The sequence below is a fragment of the Vanessa atalanta genome, chromosome 21 (genome assembly GCF_905147765.1).
Source record: "Vanessa atalanta chromosome 21, ilVanAtal1.2, whole genome shotgun sequence".
Taxonomy (NCBI): Eukaryota; Metazoa; Arthropoda; class Insecta; order Lepidoptera; family Nymphalidae; genus Vanessa; species Vanessa atalanta.
Window position 1 is genome coordinate 7529214 of NC_061891.1, and position 21789 is coordinate 7551002.

The 21789-nt window shown below is 32.6% G+C and overlaps 1 protein-coding gene and 1 non-coding gene across 5 annotated transcripts in view; both read left to right on the forward strand.

Moving 5' to 3' along the window:
• LOC125072364 overlaps positions 1-21789 on the forward strand; it is a 110784-nt gene that overhangs the window by 13898 nt on the left and 75097 nt on the right. For all 4 annotated transcript variants that reach the window (XM_047682975.1, XM_047682976.1, XM_047682977.1 and 1 more), the window contains exons 2-8: positions 2006-2086; positions 2875-3031; positions 3564-3709; positions 4643-4768; positions 9333-9559; positions 9889-9988; positions 12773-15428. In XM_047682975.1, the coding sequence (XP_047538931.1) occupies positions 2006-2086; positions 2875-3031; positions 3564-3709; positions 4643-4768; positions 9333-9559; positions 9889-9988; positions 12773-15428 (3493 nt within the window). The remainder of the gene's footprint in view (positions 1-2005; positions 2087-2874; positions 3032-3563; positions 3710-4642; positions 4769-9332; positions 9560-9888; positions 9989-12772; positions 15429-21789) is intronic.
• On the forward strand, positions 1874-1955 carry Trnas-aga. The gene has a single exon. It is a non-coding gene; the product is annotated as a tRNA-Ser (tRNA).

Sequence of the window (21789 nt, forward strand, 5' to 3'; positions counted from 1 at the left end):
CACCGTAAAGAATATTAACCGCGTCAATGAGCCTCTAACCTTGGGAGCTAAGATATAATGTCCCTTGTGTCTGTAGTTACACAGTCCCCCAACTACAATACAAAGTATTACTGTTTAAAGGCAGAATATGTAATTTGTTTTCACAATATACATGTATAAGATGGTATTGTAAATTTGTAGGCATAACTATGTCTTGTTTGTTTCGACTCAAGTACAAGTGAAGTGAAGTACCTACAATATTATGAGTTCGTATTATACATTACATTAGCAGCCTGTAAATTTCTCACTTCTAGGCTAAGGCCTCCTCTCCCTTTGAGGAGAAGGTTTTGGAGCATATTCCACCACGCTGCTCCAATGCGGGTTGGTGGAAGTTGAGTTCGTGTATAAGTTTTATGAAATATAAATAATTCTTAAAGTTAGCAATGTACACCATAAAGCCATTGTCAGAGCTCACCAAACCCATGTAATAGGAACAAATAACAGTATATTACGTTAGTGTAATTGACACAACTCGAAGCCATTAGCGAATAGCGTTAAGCGAATAATTCCATAGAAAAACTAGAACGAATTTGTACTAATAGTTTATTCTGAAAATTTAAAAAAGAATTAACAAATGCACGTTATCATTTTCATTACGTACACTCGACTGCAGTATTAAAACTATTATTATAGTTCATGTCTATTATTGGATTTAAAAGTTCCTGCTATTGCTTTAATCATACGTTAGTGTACCGACACATCGAAATGTTTCATATTTTTACGTATTATGTTTGAATGCTCTTACCGATTACGTCAACGGTCACCATCCCTAAGGTAGATTAGCCAACTTCTCGTACTTGGCTAGTCAGAAATGTACCACCTGTGTGATGGAGTGTTTGTTCCTAGGGCCCCTCTGCTTCTGCGATAAACCTACTAAAATATGTAAAAGTAAAGTCGGTAAATGTAACATTGCTGGGCTAAAGCCTATTCTCCTTTTGGATTTTAGTTATTCTACCTTACAGCTATAATGCAAGTTGGCGGATACACACAGGCAGACTATCTTCTGATTCATGCAGGTTATCATACGATGTTTTCCTTCATCGCCGAGCAAAAGATGAATTATACACACGAATTACACATAAAAACTGGTACTTATGTTGGTGCGCATTTGATAGAATTTAAAATATCGCTATCCCTTTCTTACATTTATATCAAATACGTGAGTGCTCAGAATTAACATTCGTCGCAAAGTTTTCCCCTGCGAGATAACATCACGATGTACGTAATTTTCTGAATGAGCAAGTGCGATCACAGCCACAGCAAACTTAACCTATAAGTCATGTTGATAGACATTTGACAATGTAAGCTATGACTAATATAACAATACCAATGTCGCTGGACGGACGAACACTTACCATAATTCAATCGCCTTGTATAATTTGTATATATATAAGCAAAAGAACAATAAACGCCTGCGACGGCTAACGTTACTTTATTTTTGTAATTAATGTTGAAACAGATGTAAGCTATCAACTAACTGTTATCGCGTTTGTTGTATGATTTTCGTCTCTAGTGTACACAAGATTAGATTTATCGTTTATTACAAAAGACCATTCTCTCGAGGAGTTCGTTGAACCCTTATTTAATGAGCTGGGAACGTGTCAAGGCCGATTCTGAATAGTTTGCAATTATAAAATCTATTTCCTTGTATATCGACGATAAAGTTAGTCCTCTATTCTATACCTAACATATTATAAAAGTATTATTTCTGCTTAAATATCATCGTATCTACATTTTTGTATATGTTTTTTATTAATAATAGATGTAATCATTTTATATAGTATTTTTAAGAAATGGTCGATATTCTTTAGTGTTTTTGATGCTATTGCCAGAAGCAGTCGTGGCCGAGCGGTTAAGGCGTCTGACTAGAAATCAGATTCCCTCTGGGAGCGTAGGTTCGAATCCTACCGACTGCGGATTCTTTTGTCCTTTTATTTTTTATACTAAATTTATCATTTTGTTTCAGCTTAAGAAGAGGTGCTGGGGTCAATGTTCAAGATGATAGCGGATACACTCCACTTCACCACGCGTGTTTACAGGGTCACAAGTAAGATAATGCGTTATATTATCTCTAGAGATGTAAAACACAAAATCGGATAACATAAAATAATGCTGTATTTATAAGGTCGATATTTTCTCCCGTTTAAGCCAATAATATTGTCATTTTTTTTATATAAAACTTCATATCCAGTTTTAAATTGTAGTTATTGACGTTTATCTGCAAATTATAATATAAATAAATTTTATCGAAGTACAGTCAAGATACGTAAATGAATGCCTCGCCCTTGTGTTCACGTGTTGACATATATATATTATGCCATCATTATGGTCCCCAAGGACCAAAGTACAATTATTATCGATTAAATTATTGAAGTAATGTAATAAATTGTTACATTACTGTGAAAAAATTGGAATTTTTTGTCTGTTTGTCTGTATTGCTCATTTGAAAGCCCTCATACTTGAGCAATCGGAGTAGCGTCAACGATAGCGCGATTTAAATGACTGCTAACGCCATCTAGTTTGTCGTAATGTAAATAAGAAATCTTACTTGCGGATTGAAATATCGTTTTAAGTTTGAAGATGCTTTATTTATAATTAGATTAAGAAATAAGTAAATAATCGTGCTTCTGATTTTGAAACTATTAAAATATAATTTAGTACTTGTATTAGTATTTGATACGGTGTAGTTCCCTTAGAGTGGAATTGAGTCACACTATCTTTGCCGAGATCCGTAGTTTTTTGCCTGTATTTGATCTGTGTATGGGTAAGTTTTTACTTTGTTATGTATGTGTGTATTAGCATGATATTAATAGTTGGTTTGTCTATTTTTTATAGAGGGATAGTTCATCTCCTACTGTCCGTGGACGCGTCGCCATGCGTGTCAAACGACAAGGGCGCTACGCCCCTCCACCTAGCAGCGTTCAAAGGCGACTCGTCTATCGTAGCGATGTTGCTGGCCCACAACAACCCGCCGGTCAACGTGAATCACGTGGTGAGATTTATTTTTAAAACAATTATCATCGTTTTTATATATCATTTAGTATTTCATCTCTCTCCTGTCAGCTCGGTCTATCGGATTGTGAGGGTGAGGGGTGTAGAGAGTTCCACCTCTGTTTGCGAATACACCAGTGGATTGCGTGTCTCAGTCAAGAAGACATTAGTATTATATTTCATCATATTTCGGAATTAGAAGAACTAATTCTGGTGCTTAACATTTGTTACCATTCATCTATCGTCGCTAGATAAGGCCCATTCATATTCTATCGCCAAACAGTAATACTTAATACGTTGTGTCCCTAACTAAACTACACAAGGGTCAAGGATATTAGCGCATTGACGGTTTAAGGGTTGGTTAAAATGCCAATGTCTATGGGTGGTGGTGATCACTTACCAACAGGTATCTATTCTAAATAAAAATAACCTTGGATCCAATATGTAGTGCCCGATTTGTAATACGAAAAACTGTTTGTCCCTTTTGATATAAAATTAAAATTAATTGCTAACTGTCATTGTTTGCTGAATAGACCCTCGAAAACGAGACAGCTCTACTCCTGGCCGCACAGTTCGGCTCTGTAGATGTTGTCGCCCAGCTCATAGCGAGGGGAGCTGACGTTACCATAAGGAATATGAAGGACGAAAGTGCTCTAGACCTCGCTGCTCAGTATGGAAGGTGAGTTCTCTGAATATTATTGACGGTGTCTTGCATGACATACTAACTATAGTTTAATGAATTGCGAAATTCATTAAACTATAGTCTCCATTTCTTTTGTATTGTATGGAATTCGTACATTTTGTTGTACACTTCAATGGCGTAATGATTAATTAAATTTTTTAAATTTATAGTTTGCGTTGCGATGGTTCAGCTTATATCCAAACTGGTATCAATCAAAACTAAACTATCTGAATTTCATTGATATTGGAGGTAATAATTTATTTTCGAAAAAAATAATATGTGATATTCTTGACAATTTGTATGACACCATCGTTTATATTTGACACGCTTTTGATCTCTTCACGTGTGTTATGCGAGATATTCCGTATTTATGCGAGGAACTATCTTACGGTTAGTATCCTTTGAAACTGCGGTCGACTCTAGAAATTAGATTTTCCAACTTCGCCGAACTTCAAGGCGAACTTTCCCTACTCTTTATGTGGTTATGTTACAAGAAACTCGCAAAAGGTACTTTGGTTTGTGTATTTGCTAAGTTTTCTTGGCGGAAATTCAAAAAGTTACGCTCAACGACGATTATTTCTAAACAAAATAACTGAAAATATACGGTAATAATAATAACCTGTAGTTATAATGCATCAAATTGTTTGACAACCAAAAAGTGTTAAACGGTTTTTATGTTTTAAAAGATTTTAAATATTTTAAGATTTGTAGCTCTTTTATATTCAACTAAAATGTGTAAAATATAAATAATTATCAATCATTATTATGTTAATAATAAATGGTATATTTTGTTTTTCTAGGTATTAAAGTAAAGGTAAAATATAATAATGTTTTTTATCTTGAGGGATCTTCTTTGTAACATTTCCAAAAATTAAAACAAATAACCACGATTAAAACATAAAGATTTATCTTGCATTGATTTGTTGCCAGGTTGCCAACAGTCAAACATTTGATCAAATACCATCCGATGTTGGTGCATCCCTACAAATTTCCGAATTGGAGGGTAAGGAAGTTTTCTTCCACACCTCTCCACAGAGCAAGCATGAATGGACACATGTGAGTATATTATAAATCTATACATATAAAATAACATGTCCCTACTGACTGATTCATCATCGCCGAGCGTTGCCTATGTATTAAAGATAGGGCCACGAAATTTGGTGAGTAGGATCGTTTTATCGAGTACCTCTATTTCAACCCCTGAGGGGGTGAAATAGAGTTTAAAAGTTTTTATGGAAGTCCGTCGTTTTTCAAGTTACAAAAACATGAAACTTTATTTTAGGGATACTGATTAAAAATGAGTACATACGTGTTTAAGCGTTTTTAAATAATCTACCCTAAAGGGGTTAAATACAAACACAAATTATATTCAACTTCACAAATTTTCATTCCACCCGCTTACGTGCATCTTTTATACAGCTTGCCTTTAGAAGACATTTGTGGTTATTATGGTCCGTATGGTCGTAGCGTATAAACCTATAACGCGCTTTAATAAAATAACTATGGCGCGATAATGTTTTTTTTTTATTTGCTTTGCTATTATTTCTTTATATGCATACTGCTCAGGTTTTGTTTTTATATGTAATAAATTCGTTTGATGTTTTCAAATGTTTTATTGTCAATTGATAAGTATTTATTTAGGTTTTCATTGCACTTCACTTAGTTTGTGTTATAAATCGTCTCGGCATTGACAACATCAAATCAAATCAAAATATTATTTCTTCATGTCTCTTGCGAGAACTTTTGAATAGTTTTTCCATAATTAAAATAAATCTGAAGTTACCATCGCGTGTGACGTATGAAAATCTGTCATGTGTTTTCATCGACCCGCACGTTTGTGGCAATAAGTTTGAGTTAAGCCTTATGAAAGATGAGTTCTCTGCCTGATTGTGAGACATATTAGTTTATGAATGATAATACCTTGGAAACTAAGGTGTATGTCTATGGCTGCAGTTCCCTGGCTCACGCGCGAATTGCTTATACCCCTAGCATCAAAGAAACCTTTGCAACAAACGGCCTTGTATTCAAAGAAAGATCACGTCCGTACAATTCGTTCCCTTGTACAGTAGACCAATTTATAAGATATGTACGACCAAGGACAGCGAAGTATACATGTTATTTAAACGTTTATACATGTGGAATTCATGTTAATGTACACGTAAAATGTTATAATTTTACGAGACAGCCGTCTAATTCTATTAAAGCGCCGTGTGTGCCACGATGTTACTATTTATTGTTGAATATTAATATATGCTAATGTAAAGGCGTGTACACACGCCGCATTCGCGATATTCATATTCATTTGTTCGTTATAACGCTTCAATCGGCTCCGCTCGAATTTACCCTACATTGTATGGGGATGTCAGATATTGTCGGTTACGTCAATAACGTTTTGGTTTATTGTTGGTTTTTGATTTTATTACGAATACGCCATTGTTTACATTTCAAAAATATCAAAATCAAAATATACTTTATTCAAGTTGGCAACTTTTACAAGCACTTTTGAATCGTCATTTAATAAACTATATTAAGTGGAGCTACCACCTGTTCGGAATGCAGATCCTACAGAGGAGAACCGGCAAGAAACTCGGTAGTTACTCTCTTTCAACATTTCTCAAAAATACAAAGCCATGTTAGTTAAATACAATTATATACGTATGTAATATATTCTGCCTGGAAGTCAACAAGTATTAGCTCCACGCTTTTTTATCATCTATATAATCTTGTATTGAATAATATGCCTTCTTTACAAATGATATTGATATTATGATATTTGATTGTAATTTTCCTAATATTTATTTGATATTATTTGATTGTTTTCCTTAGTTGCTAAATATAGTTTTTGACTGAAATTTATAAATAAACCTGCTATAAAATTATGTAATTAAATATAATATACTATAAGGAAACCACGATTTATTAACTTAAATAGTAGCCTAAATTATTAGAGTGATAAAATTAATTACACGACCACAACGAAAACTAAATGGGAAAACCAAAGTGGCAAACAAAGAAGGGAATGTATTAAAAACAATAAGGATAAGATTAAAGTTATATACATATGTAATTTAACAGGATTACCTTCGCTATAAAAAATGGCGGTCTCTTATATATGCTAATGGGTTGGTACATTTATGCACAAAACGGTCCAATACATGTCGTTGTATCAGTGATAAGTTAAACTTTCGTAAGAGCACTCCTTGAACGTTACTGCTTCACCAGCATTGGGGTCTTAGCTTGATGGTTTATAAGATTAGTACCAACAAAAAAACTCATCAGTTATATATATGTATGTAACTATATAATTGGTTTATATTAAATGACAAACTTATATAGGTACATACTAACATTGTAAAATTCTTATATTTGCTACTGAGTTACTTGCCGGTTCTTATCGATATAATCTACATTCCGGTGGTAGCAGTAGCTTTAATACAGTTGTGTAAAATGATTCAAATGTGCTTGTAAAGTATCAACACAACAACAATGGTTTCGAGATAAGCAACATGAAAGTTATTTTGTAAATTTGATCCATGCGTAAAGTGAATTCGAACGAATGCGATGAAATTTAGCGTAAAACTGGTCGATATCTATACATATAATAAAATTGGGGTGTCCGTTTGTAATATTAAAATACCCGCTTTTTACTAAATTCATATGTATTTATACATGGTACATATGCCAAAATAACATCTTCAATTTTTTGTCAATGGCTGGACCGATTTTGACGGTACTTTCACTGGCAGATCGCTGATGTAATAAGGAATAAGTAACTCAGGCTACAACAATAAATTTTTGTTAAATTCAATCGCGCACGAAATCGCGGGCACATCTAGTCTACACTGCTATTATAAAGAGGAAGAAATTTGTATTTTTGTGTGTGTGTATGTTTGTAATGAATAAACTCAAAAAATACTATGCTGATTTCAAAAATTCTTTCACCGTTGGAAAGCTACTTTTAACCTGATTATCAAAGGCTATATTTACTGCTAGAAAAGATTAGGGATTCTTACTAAAACTTAAGTAACGTAACCCTAGGTGTAAAAAGTGCCCTAGAACGTCTTTCGTCGAATGCGCTGCGGAAACTATTGTTGATAGAACAAAAGTAAGTTCTACAATATTAAAGAACATATCAATATCTACAAAAAACTTCGCGATACCATATGTCCAACTATTATCGTTATGTCACGATAACCACTTTTTACGTTTTAAATGTTAATAGAAATACCGACCCAAATTAGTACATGTCAACACAAATCATATTGTTTTATTTTATTTATTTTTTTGGTTTGGGTTTTATTTGTCATATTGTTTTCAAGACTGATTTAATTCATATTGATTACCTTTTAAATTATTCAAATGGGCTATTCCATTCAACAGATAATACGAATTTAATAAGTCATAGAAATAAAAAAACTCTTTCCCTTAAGATTAAATGCGTTACTTAAATAAAAAAACGATGTACAAATTCGTATACTAAGTATAAATAGATGTGTTACAAAAAAAATATATAAATAAAAGGTAAACATTTAAAAGAATTCTTATGTCCACCCGTGCGAACCCGGGACGGGCTGCTAGTATTTATATATAAATGAAATCGTCCCGTTTTACACACACACGGCATCCATGAATATTCAATGGCTTAATTCGTGACATGGAGATGTTTGATGACGTTATGCACTTGATTGATAGTTTTGTTAAACAAAAAATACCTTTGTTTTTTCACGTGATAGCATCCAAATGTTGTCATTTTAGTAATGAATGCTGAAATATTCGATTCACATATGTGAATGTCTAAGACTATTTTATTGTTTTGATATGTATTGAGCATTTTGGGAGGAAAACGTGGTCTTATAAAACGTACTTTTGTAGAAGGATTGACTAGCTTAATTATTTTTATTTTATATATAAGTTGCGCAACGCGTATAAAAGTTATCACAGCAAGCGAAATATATTATCTTAAAATTGTTATAAAATAATAAATGCCTGTAAATATCTCACTACTTAGGTTAATGCCTCTCGACGTTGTTCCAACTTTTGTTGCTGAATACCCATGAGCCAGAATTTCATTGAAATTAGATATATGCAGGTTTTTTCACGATGTTCTTCTTCATCGCCCAGAACGAGATGAACGCAATTTATACCAAAAGTAAGCCCATGAATATTCAGGTGCTCGTCTGGTCTCGAACCAGCAATTATCGATTAAGAGGCTCTAAATGATATCCTTAATTTGACGTAATGGATATTTTGACGAATTTAATGATAAGTTCATCACATCTGTTAAATGCGTTTAAACATGAGTATATAAATAAAAAAAGTACATTCCGACTGTATATGTACGTATAATGTTTTTCTAAAATGAAAAATACGAAATTCATTCGTCGAGTTTGCCGCCAATCGTATTTATTTTCCTTGTCCGCTTTTGTTTGGGCCGACCTATGACAATTAGAAAAAAAAAGGTAGAAGATGAAAAAGTATTTCCATAGAAATTTCTTGGAGCGTTTTATTTAAATTTGAATATTGTTTATACCGGTGAATGTGATATTTTGCGTATTCTTTTTTCGAATTTATTGTGAATGTTTCCGCGCTTGATTGAGATATTTTTTAATTTTTAAAACAGAGAAGTTGTCCAAGTCCTCCTCGAGGCTGGAATCGATCCGAATGTACGGACAAATGCCGGAACGCCGCTCCACCAAGCGGCTTGCTTCGGTAAGGCAAACGTCGTTCGGTGCTTACTCGACGCTGGTGCTGATCTGAACGCAGTAGACGGTAAAGACAAGACCGTCGAAGGTGTTCTCGCTGATTATCCCGAAGAAGCGACGAGGAAAGTCAGAAGGGTTATAAGAGGTGATTTTTATAATTTTAATAAACCAGAAAATACTAATTGTTATGGATTTTAATATTGAAACGAGGATGCATATATTTTTGAATAATACCGTTCGTTAGTATGTGTTCGGATATTTGTAATTTTCTTTGTACGTTTCGTTAATAAATGAGATGTCCATCATCATCATGATCCATCCAATTAAGGTCTACATGAGATGTTCTTAGCTCGTCATGTTGTCATTTAAGTTTTTTTTTATTGTTAAATCTCGATACATATATTCGTTAAAAGATATGTTGCACTTAAATAGCAAAGTGACTAGTATTATTAAAACTAATATATATTTTACCAGAATATAAGAAAAGAACTAGAAATACCTATGAAAGCGAAGATGATGTACCTCCCTTCCCTGTACAAGATAGCCCCACCGGATACCCCCGCATCCCTGTAATGTAAGTATATTCAGAAAAAAAAAGTTTTAGTTGATTTTGAAAAAAAGAAAACTCTATGTTAATTTTTTTTTTAAATATTTCATACAATATCAAATATTTTTGACTTCCACGATGATTTAAATATTGTTAAAGAATACCTGTTTTTATAATTTATTTTTGCGTATCTATGTATTTGATAGTAAACAACATTTTAAATAAAAATTTCATCAAAATCAATGTAATCAGTAATAAATTAATGTCTTGTGTCGATGGTATCGATTATGACAATTATCAACTTGTTATTTTTGAAAATATATTTTATTAGATAAGACGAAGTATGCCATAAGTTTTGATTATTTATATGTCTAGATACTGTCAAAATTGAGAAAGCGTCGAAAAGAATAGACAACTAAATTTACGCTCACTCGTAAAGTAGTATGACATTTGGCGAGTGTCAAGTGTAACTGACTGTAACGTTTGTTGTACGACTATGTATCTAGATAAATATATAATCTAAGGTCATCAGATATTTTTAAGAGGCTTAGCAAATTTGAAATTGATTGTGGATTGTGGGTCTATTTGTACGACACTACTTTTGTTTTGTTTGTTTGCTTTTAACCCACTAACATTGCATGCAAAACAAGTCACCTTATATTAAATAGTGTATTCTCTTTGATATTTAAACGTGTTCAGATAACTAGACGGCTTGCGGTTTCTCTAAACGTCCGTGTCACTGAGGGTTTTGCAAAGGAATCTCTCTCTGTAATTACTCAAAGATGCTTTACAGAAGAGGCTCTAAACATTCGCTTTTAATTGGAGAGTCGGCGTCTCAATTATGACACACGACGTTCTACCTTTGAACTTTTGATTGCTATCTTGGGGAATTCTCTTTTTGATGTTTTCAAACGACTGCCTTCTAAGCATTCGAATTTCGATTATTTTTTAAACGTGTGACCGGCATTACTTCATATGATACTTCATAGGAGCTGATGTTGACGCGTTTCAATTATTAAAAAAAAAAAAAACAGTGTTCGTTAGTCAAGTAGATGACGATATATATATTATATATATGAAACTAAACAACAAAATAGAAAACACACAAATATTAATATTGTAATTAATTAAATTATATATACGATTGTAACACGTCTAGAAGAATACAATGCCTACGTTTTCCGCTCAAGAAAAAGCTGTCTTAACAGAGGGATGCAAAACAAAAACTGTCAATGCCTCCCTCATTAAAATCTTCCGTTCCTTTGATTTTGTCTAGAAACGGTCAGGTACAAGTTTGTATGATGCGAGAAAAAGACCGTCCTTTGAGGGTTGCCAAAGAACTGGCTGCAATGAGCACATTCAAATTAAATTAAAATAACATGAACCTTAAATGTGTTTCTTTCACGGACATTTTGGATTTTTTTTCAATTTACTCTATTTTAAGAGCGATTAAAATTGTTTTCCTTACATTAAGATGCCAATTAGAAGGCATGATTTAAACAGCAACTATTTTAATTCCAGGTATCCTACCGTTTCCAAAGCCTTACTTAATACAAAAGCAAATGCTAAAGATCACGCTTTAACTAACTTTAACTCTAATTATCATCCAATAAATGTGTCTAATACAAACAATAAAAATTATAATCATAACAAAGTTCCGCGTAGAAATACAATTTCATATCAACGTCCGTCTGGGGATATAATTAATGGGAATGAAAACACTAAATTAGAAAAATATCACTTATTTCGTAAAAATTTAAGCAAATTGTTATCACATTCTAACGATAAAATATACGAGAATTTGTCTATTGTCGACATAAAAAACGAAAAAATTTCAATGTCACCAACCATCAAAAAGAAAAAGCCTGTAGTAGTTCCAAAGCCTATAAATAGACATAAAAACGACATTTATAATGTGTATGAGGTTGAGAATGAATGTCGTGAACCAATTTATGTAAACAATAATAATGACATTATTTACGAAAATTTTTCAAATGATTGTAAAATAGAACTTTCTGGTGATTTCAATAAAATGATTAATGATCAGTACGTAGAGATGAGGGGTCAACTGAGTTCTGATTCTAGTAAGCAAATGATTTTTAATTTAAACGCAAATATTTGTATTCAAAATTATAATAACAATATTAATTATGAAAACTATATCAGTAAACCTTTAAGATTTAGAAGATCATCTATACCTGAAATTGATTTCGTATCTAATTGTCACAATAGAGGTGAATTTGGCTGTATCTACGAAAATAGTAATTCGTATAAACATTATGATTTAAATCCTGAAGCTTTACGTAATCATGCATATCCATTTGCCGAAAAGAAACAAAATTTTGAAGAATTACCTTGTTTTTGCCACGAATACCCAGCCAGTAGGCGTAACAAACTTAAAAAAACAAAGTCATTTGATATTTACTATAGCTGTGAAAATGTAGACAAAATAAACCCCAATCAAGTCAATATACATACTAAATGTGGAAATAAAAATGAAGAACTTCCTTTAAGTAACGAAGAAATGTCATTTAAAGATATGGTCTTTGAACCATTTGACGAAATTAAGCGTTTATCAACACCAGGTCGAAGCACATCCGCTGTAGTTGAAACCAAAGCTAAATTAGTTCTCAAAAAGAAAACTAGTCAACTAATATCACTTTTAAGTGACTGGAGCGTTTCCAAATAACATTTTACTTTATAATTAGTGATGCTTGTGGTGGCGGTAATTTAGATATGTGCATCTTAACCAAATGTTTTTTTATTTTATTATTATTTATAATTATTTCTGTTGCTTTATGTGATTTACAGGAAAGCTCCAGAGACCCAGAAAAATAATAACTTGTGTGATAGCCTTTTAACACCATCTTCATCTTTTCTAACAAAAAATCCACCTCAGAGTTTTGTTAAAAAGCTTGCTTCAAAATGCTTGGGCCTCAAAGCAAAGTTTAACTCTGCTCCTAACATATCTAATCCTGGGTTAGAGTCGAATGTCGATGGTAAACTAAAACAATCGGATTCTAAACTAAGCTCGAACGCCTTACATATAGGAAATAGTAAATTTTTTAAAATTTTGTCGAAAAAGGAGGAATCGGGTGATATTATTTGTACAGACGAATTTGACACAATTTCATTAGATAGACTTGGCACTTTGAATAGAGATTCTGCTGTAAACAGGAGTAATAGGAGTTGTCCAGGATTTAAAACTTCATTACCAAATATATCCGAAAACAATGAGCTTAGTGATTCTCATGAATCTATTATCGAAAATATTAATGTATTAGATAGCGAGGGTAAAATAGATAAAACACAAATGACAGAAGCAATTAACTATGACACAAAACTTAGTATATTCGAACCTAGACGATCAGGTAATAGTATATCTAATGTTTCTACAGATTATGCAAATTTAGTTAACGAATGTTATGAATCGTATGAATTTTCATCCAAACTTTCCACGCAAAAAGAATTAAGCGAAGAAAGCATAAAATCTATTCCAAAACCACCTCCCAGATCAAATGTAATCGTTTCACTAGAAAATGAAGATGCGATTTATGAGAATATCCTACCTGAAAAAACTAATTTAAGACAACCAACTCCTGCAGTTAGAACTCATATTCCACAGCCGGTTGAAATTGAAAAAAAAAAATTATACGAAAATGTATTAATAAAGCCTGAAAGAAAAGCACCCGAACCACCTAAAAGGTCAATATTGCCTGCAAATGATATATCTAATCAATCATCTCCTAGTGAAAGTCGATCTTCTACTTTGTCATCGGATTCTATGATCGATGAAACTAATTTGGAAGATATTTTACTATCGGAAAAATCAAGGTCGTTTCGTCATGGTAAAATTGTTCTGCATAGGGAATCAAGTAAATCTAGTATAAACAGGACACAATCAAATGCATCAGATGTCTCAAACTTTACAGAGATTAGTGCAATTGAAAATGTAGATTGTAGTGACGATGTGCAAGAAAAGTCGGTATATCTTACAATGACAGGTACTCTACCGAACAAGAAAACAGAAAAGGTTAAGAAAAAAGTACTATTCAGACATAAGACATTTACTAACATTGAGGTAGATAGAAGCTCTTCTAACACAAAAGATTTTACACTAAGGGGCAATTCTTTTCTGAAAGAATCCCTGGGCAAATATCACATTCGTGGTACGGGTCATTGTATTTACAAAGCTCCGACAGTAAAAGAATTTATTAACATTTTTAATAGAGACAATCTTTACAACGACGAAGAATTAGTGCCAAATCTTCCTAATGATAAAAGAGATAGTTATTTCGAAACAGCCATATGCTTTTGTAAACCGCGACCTCCGAAATTCCATAGTAGTGCCGAAGACTTACTAGATATCCAAAGTCACGAAGAAGATAAAGTAACTATAGATTTCGATGCAATAAAAAGTAGATTAGAATTTGTTTCTTCATCATTTCGATGTTTTTGTGATTCCGGAATGTGTCCTTTACATGCGAATAAACGAGATACGCCATTGGAATTAGTTATTAAGTTTTCAGCAATGAAGAAAAGTATTTCAACGCCTGATATCACCTTAGAATTTTCTCCTTCTTCGACAATACAAAAGGGTTGTTTAATTAAAAATAAATCAGTTCCTTCCAATTTAGAAGAACCATATGCCGTTGTTACTATACAAGATGTTATTAGGAAAAACGTAAAAAATTATAACTCAGAGTTAAAAGATTTTGGTTTTGATGATTCTCCATATGTCGCAATGTCTCCACATTCTTCCATGTCTTCAACAGACCGACCGTATTCTATAAAGGACATATCAGAAGTTATTTCTTTAGGTACTAATTCAACATCGACTGACGCTAACACATCTTGTGCTTCTGATACTATGCAATTGTTACGAAAATCGAGCTCCTCGGAACACTCCGGAAATTGGTCATTACAATCTTGTAATTCTAACATAACAGTAGTATCGGATGCGTCGTTTAAGACGTGCTTGGAAGAATCATCTGATGATTCTGACGGGACTTTACATTCGGACGGGGAAAGTTCAGACGCGGAGACCGTAAAATCTGACGTAAGTACGACAAAAAGACCGTGGGTTCACAGTAGTTCCTTTAGGTTTGGCAATAACAATAGATTAAAAAATGATATAAGTAATGTTATAGACGAGGATGATAGTTTTGTGTCGGCAAAATTCGAATCCTCGTCTTCTAAATTCGAGAGTGGTATAAGTGTGGATTCAGAGAGTTCTTCGTCCGAGTGTGAAGGGGATAGTGGTGTTCCGGGGGAAGGTTATGTGTCGCTTGATGCTTCGCTTGAGCGGGGTTCGGGGGTGGTCGGGGGTGTTCGCAGCGGGTCGGGGCGACGGCGTTGGGATGAAGCAGAAGGCACCAGCGAAGGCGACGCCATCAGCGTATCTAGCGCTGCGTCTAGCTGTGCCCCGCTGCATTTAGCGCATCACCATGAATACAGCAAAGTTTCGGTAAGTTCAATATACAAAATGTCTTTCATTCATGGAAATTTATATTATATCTATTTATTTTATCATTAAGAATTCATATGCTTCACCAAAATGTTCGGTTAAGCTGCAGTTATGAAATTTAATTGGTTTGAATAGTTTTTATTCAATTAATTTCTACTTACGCTAATATTCCAAATTATTTTGTCGGCGAACCTAACGTCCTACCCATGACTGAAACTGTCACGCGACACCCTTATTATATTTTTGTTGATAAGTTGACGGTGTCACGGAATGTATCGTGAACGTTTTTACAAATTATGGAGGCGTTAAAACAAATGTAAGAGAATAATTCCCTTTGATAAAGAAAATTAAAATGTCGTGAGAAATGCAATAAATATCATCAAGCCAGTACACACATGGCGTTTGCTGCCACTTGTGGATACGGATGTCGTAATACGATAATTTAATACCGTCCAATTAGTTGGCGTCAAATGTAAAAAGTATGTTCTCTCTGGCCTGTTCTGTTTTCAATGTAATATTTATAGATGAAGTCCAAGCAGTGCATTACAATCCCTTATAACTCTGCTTATGTGTTTGCTTTGTTTCTTCTAAAATAATTTTACAAAATTTCATTAATAATCAATTAAAATTGATTTATCCAATATGGAAGTATTACACTGGGTTATAGCAAACGTAAATGCTATAACCGGTTCGTAAAATAATATACTCATACCTGTCATAAGTCAGCATTTTTTCAATATTAGATAGAAATAGCCGGAATGCTATCGTTTCATTCAGAACGCGTGCCATCATCTATGAATTCACTAATTGTATAATAATCTTTCGGACTCGAAAGTTCTTTAACAATTATTTTAAATTTAGCCACAGATGCAGTATGTATGTGTTTCCTCGGACATAAATCGTACATTTTTTGTAGTATACATTTTAAGAGCAGTGATGCTTATGCCACGCGAATAATATTTCTTATTATAATAAACTTAGACACATCCGTTCCCTTTAATACAAAATATGTACATGCAAAGTTGGTACTTGATTAACCGTAATCATAACATAGCGTTCCCACATGGGCACTGGAATTTTTAACCATCGTAAGAATTAGAATGTCAGTCGTGCCGCGAATGTGATCGAGGCGTGCGTTTGTCGCGCACTTAGTGAAACGATTGTGTACAATTTGAATAATCCGTGTATATGATATTTCAAGTTTTAGTGATATGTTAATAGTTAGTGTAGTATTTCGAGTTATATTCCGGAGGATATTTTTAACGTGATTAATGTAAGTTTTAATTTGTAATGTTTTATTTGATTTCTATATTTTTGAAATGTTCATTTACGATATATATTTCATTTCCTATTATTCTTAACATACAATAATATATATATTTTTAATGATATTTAATTCTTCAAAATAAAAATGATAATCTTAATTTGTTCTTTGGTATATTTTCATCTAGGTATTTCATTCTAGTATACTTTGAATACTAGGATGTTTAAATATTAATATTTAAAGTCTAAAGATAGATTAATATATTAATTTAATACTGGAATAGATTTTTTTTAAATTTAGATTTGGTATCAATGTAAATTGAGAAAATAACAAATATTTCCCATGTCAAGGACTCCATAACCCAATTTCGTGTTTCGTAATTTCCCATATGGCTGGTTACATGATGTGTCAAAGATTAATCTAAAGAGACTTCAGATAGATTGTGCAAATAACTAAAAACTAATCTAATTTAATAACAAAGTAAAATTTTGTAAAACGCTTCTCAAAATCGATCAGAAATTGTTTTGAAAATTAACATTGTATATCATTTTTTTCCTAACTACCGAATATACAAACAGATTTGAGCATTTGTGAATATAATTCTTTAAATAATGCATGAAAATTTCAAGGAAATCGGTTAATAGACGTTCGTTTTCATTCATTTTTTTTAATTACCATGAATTCGACCCGTTGGTTTTATGCATACCATTTTCGGAAAAACAAGTGAGCTGATCTATTTTCTCATTTATTAAGGTTTGAGTTGGCAAGTCTTATAGACATTGTCTTTGTTAAAGTAGTAATAATTCATATTATCGTAGAAAAGTATTCCTTGTAAGTAGAATAATTGATAAATACGAATCTCTACCAATCCGATCAATATTGAGAAAATTCTAGAAACAAGAAAATTGTTCGTGTAATCCATTTCTCAAAATAATTATTCTTTGCCCTCTAATAGATTGAAATCCACGGAAATAGGATTTCGCGGACTGGCGTTTGGCCAATAGCCAGAGCCGATGCTGAGGTATATGTTTACACATAGTAAAGCTCTATATTCGTGTTGTCGGACGGGAATTTCGGTATTAGTGTTTCATTGTGAGCATTTTGATTACATGTGCTATTTTAAATTGTATTGTTTCGAGCTATAAATGCTATTTGATATACGACTCTGCCAAATGTGTAAAAATCTGTAATAGTGGGGGTTTAACTAGTTTTATTCATATATATGTAATCGGTATGAACACATTACTTGTTAAAGTGATTCATATACAATATAATAATAATATTACAAAGAGGTAAAATTTGTTTGTTTGTATGTAGCAGGAACTAATGATCCAGTTCTAAAAAAGTTTCACTGGTAGAAAGCTCTTTTATTCCTGAGTGTTAAACGTATATAATATCTTATTATTTTCTTTAGCACACGTGTAATGCGGGGCTCGGTAGTTAGTTCTTTTTACGTAACTATTTTGCTTTTATATGAATGTTTAAATTAATGAATATACATTTTTGTTGGATATAACTTATAACTTGTTGATTGATTTGAAATTCAATTGAGTTATCCTTAAGTCGTAAATATACCACTCAACACGAGATCTCTGATACAACAGGTCCGATTGACTTGCACTTTAGTACAGTAACTCCTTTCGCGGCGCAGACGCTCATTAATCAAGGATTTTTGGTAATTACAATGGAAAGGGATTACCTTGTATGAATTATAATTATAAATAACATAACATAAAACATAAGCAGCCCGTAATTGTCCCACTGCTGGGATAAAGGCCTCCTCTCCCTTTGAGGAGAAGGTTTGGAGCATATTCCACCACGCTGCTCCAATGCGGGTTGGCGGAATACACATGTGGCTGAATTTCGTTGAAATTAGACACATGCAGGTTTCCTCACGATGTTTTCCTTCACCGCCGAGCACGAGATGAATTATAAACACAAATTAAGCACATGAAATTTCAGTGGTGCCTGCCTGGGTTTGAACCCGAAATCATCGGTTAAGATGCACGCGTTCTAACCACTGGGCCATCTCGGCTATAATTATAAATAACATCACGAATTATAAGTATGTAATGTATTTATTTATTTATATTATACTCTTATTATTTTATATAACTATAATTTATTTTTATTCATCAATTTGTCACGAATGTAAAATAAAAGCTGAATGGTACACCTTTTCGGGACTCATCACGGTTGCAGACATCATAAGATGTGTTTGTGTATGTGTATTTATAGAAATTTGGTTCTTTTTTTTATTTAATTTTTATTTCTTATGTTGTATATAAGTATATACTAGTCTTATAGTCAAAAGTTAATGTCTAGAATACTTTTGGGTTTTATGATTTTTTTTTGGATTTTTATTTTTTAAGGTCCGCAATGTATATCTGTCCTGTTCCTATTCTTATAATATAATCGCATTTATTTTTTATTTATTTTTTTCATAAAGAAAAACCAAAGCACTATTAATAATGAATAGTACGTTAATAAATTAACTTTGACGATAAACCATCCGCAAATAATTCCTTAGTGTGGGGAAATTTAAATATTCACGCGTTCAAAATAACATTCAGCATTCTTTGATATTGGTATTTGGTTCATAATCTCTGACCAGATGCGCAACGGATATCATTTCTAATGCTTATGTTTATTACTAAATAAATTCAGCTTCCGTATCTGGGTCAGTGGAACTCGATGATATATATATATATGTATACTGGATCATAATAACACTGCAATTGATCTGTTTTATAAATATTCAGACTAGGTTAAACTGAAGACGATGTTACTTTATTTATAAATGTATTGATTAATATTTTTTTATACGTAGGTAATATGTACATTCCAAAAATAGAGGTTTTACCCGCGCGAAATTTATAAAACTTCACCTATAGCACACAAACCGTCAAACCCCATTTTACCCCCTCAAAGTGTGAATTAAAAAGTAAATTCATTCTTCATACCAAATTTTATCTAAATCGGTTCAGCGATTCAAATGTGAAGAGGTAACACGACAAAGTTATAGTCGTATTTATAATATCAGTACAGATTTTTGAATGATTCTTTAAAGCGACCCATCTTATGTATGTATTGAATATTGATCCTGTCTCGCTGCCATACCGATAATCCAATGGATAATATTGCTCTGTGCCCTTACAAAATTTGTCCAGGAATGAAGTCGTGAAAAACGAATGGATTGAGAATCAGGCGTATATTTATGCACGAAATTTTAAATATGGAACAGCTTTAACAATATTTTATTAACTGACTTTTTTCATAGTTTGCCTTTATATTATTTGTTCCGTATTGTCTAATGTCTGAATGTAATTAATAATTATGATGTATCGTATTTGGAGTTGATACCTACTTGGACCCCAATCTTCTCATATTTTAACTGTTTTTATATTATACTAAATCCAATAATCTTAAAATATATCAATCTATGCAATTATTTAACCTTTTAAACTTAATTGTTCCCATCGGTCACGCTCAATAAACCGACAGTCGTTACCACAAATCATCATGGCAGGACCATATTGGCGCCATATTAACGCGCCTGTCGGAACCGCGACGTCTGCGCACGCGCATCCGATTAATATAATTCCCTTTGATGTAGACACTTTGATTCTAAAGTATTCTAATGTTCGAGGAAACGTCTAAATGAAAAGTATTCTATACATAACTGTCGCAGTTTAATGACAGTATTTACAATATCAATTAAATAAAAACGAATTAATAGTGTTAGAGTCAACAGGTTTTTATAGGTAGTTTTATAGGTATATTGTATAGATGTAAGCACTAGTCAAATCCGGTAATTTCGCTCATGTTTTCGGCATAAAAAGTAACCTATGTTCGTCCTTGGATTTCAATCTTTCTTCATACCAAATTTCATCGAATTCGGCTCAGTATTTTGGCCTTGACAGAGTCATAATATTAGTATAGATTGCTTGTACCGCTCAGGCCAATAAACGTATACCTAAACGTAGTATGCACACTACTGACAAAAGAAGTTAAACGCTTAAAACGCCATTTTTTCGCAAATCCATAGTGAATATCATTGATTAATCCAGCTCTCGACCAATGATATCGTGTCAATTTGCTGTCAATGTTATTTTGTTTTTTTTTTTCATGTTATTGCTGGAATAGTGTACAGATATTATTTAATTTTCCACTAATGATGTAAAATTAAACATTAAAAGGATAAATCAATGTGTAGTTATCAAAGTAACATGCGTTATCGTAGCAAAAACGAAAAAGCTTATTATGATCATATTATAGAATATTTACAAAATAATTTAATGTTATTGCGATTCGCTGACATTATACAGAATTCAATTCGAATTAGGTCAAGTGTTGAAATATTACCACTTACAGTAATTTATTACTTACAAACGAGAGCTGGTTGTTCATTGAGATAATCTACATCAATTTAATAAATTTAAATGTTTGTAAATTACAAGGAATTAATTTATTCCATTTTTTTCTTCTATTTTTTAGGCATACGTGCGAATTAACAGTTGGATCGTAATTGTTCTTTATAAACATTAACAGTGTAATATTATTAACATCAAAACATTGTATCGTTCTGGTGGATAATGAGTGAGCTAAATTAATTACAAAATTAAAAAGGCATAACGTCTTAGGTTTTCATGTTTGAAACAAAAATTACTCTAAAACAATATAATTAAGGACTAATTTAAAGTTTTTTTATTAAATAAAAAAACAACGATTTAAACATCGACACACATTAATTTAGTAATATATATACTTATAGTCCGTAAACAGTTATTATAGCCCATAATATCTCGTCGGAATGAATTGAAGAGAAATTTGTCGAGAGCTAACTATCATGTCTAACAGGCTATTATGTAGAAAATTGTCCATTCAACGGCCGGCTGCTACCAATTTATCCCTCATCCTCGACTCAATATTAAATTACTCGGACCTTTAGGGATACTGTTTGGTGCAAATTGTAAGGCGGCGGCGGAGAAGAGAGGATTAGTGATTAGCTTCTTATAAGATAACTATAATCATTTAAATTTATTAAAAATTTAATATTTTGTCTCATTTTTGGTATTCACAAATATTCATTTGAAT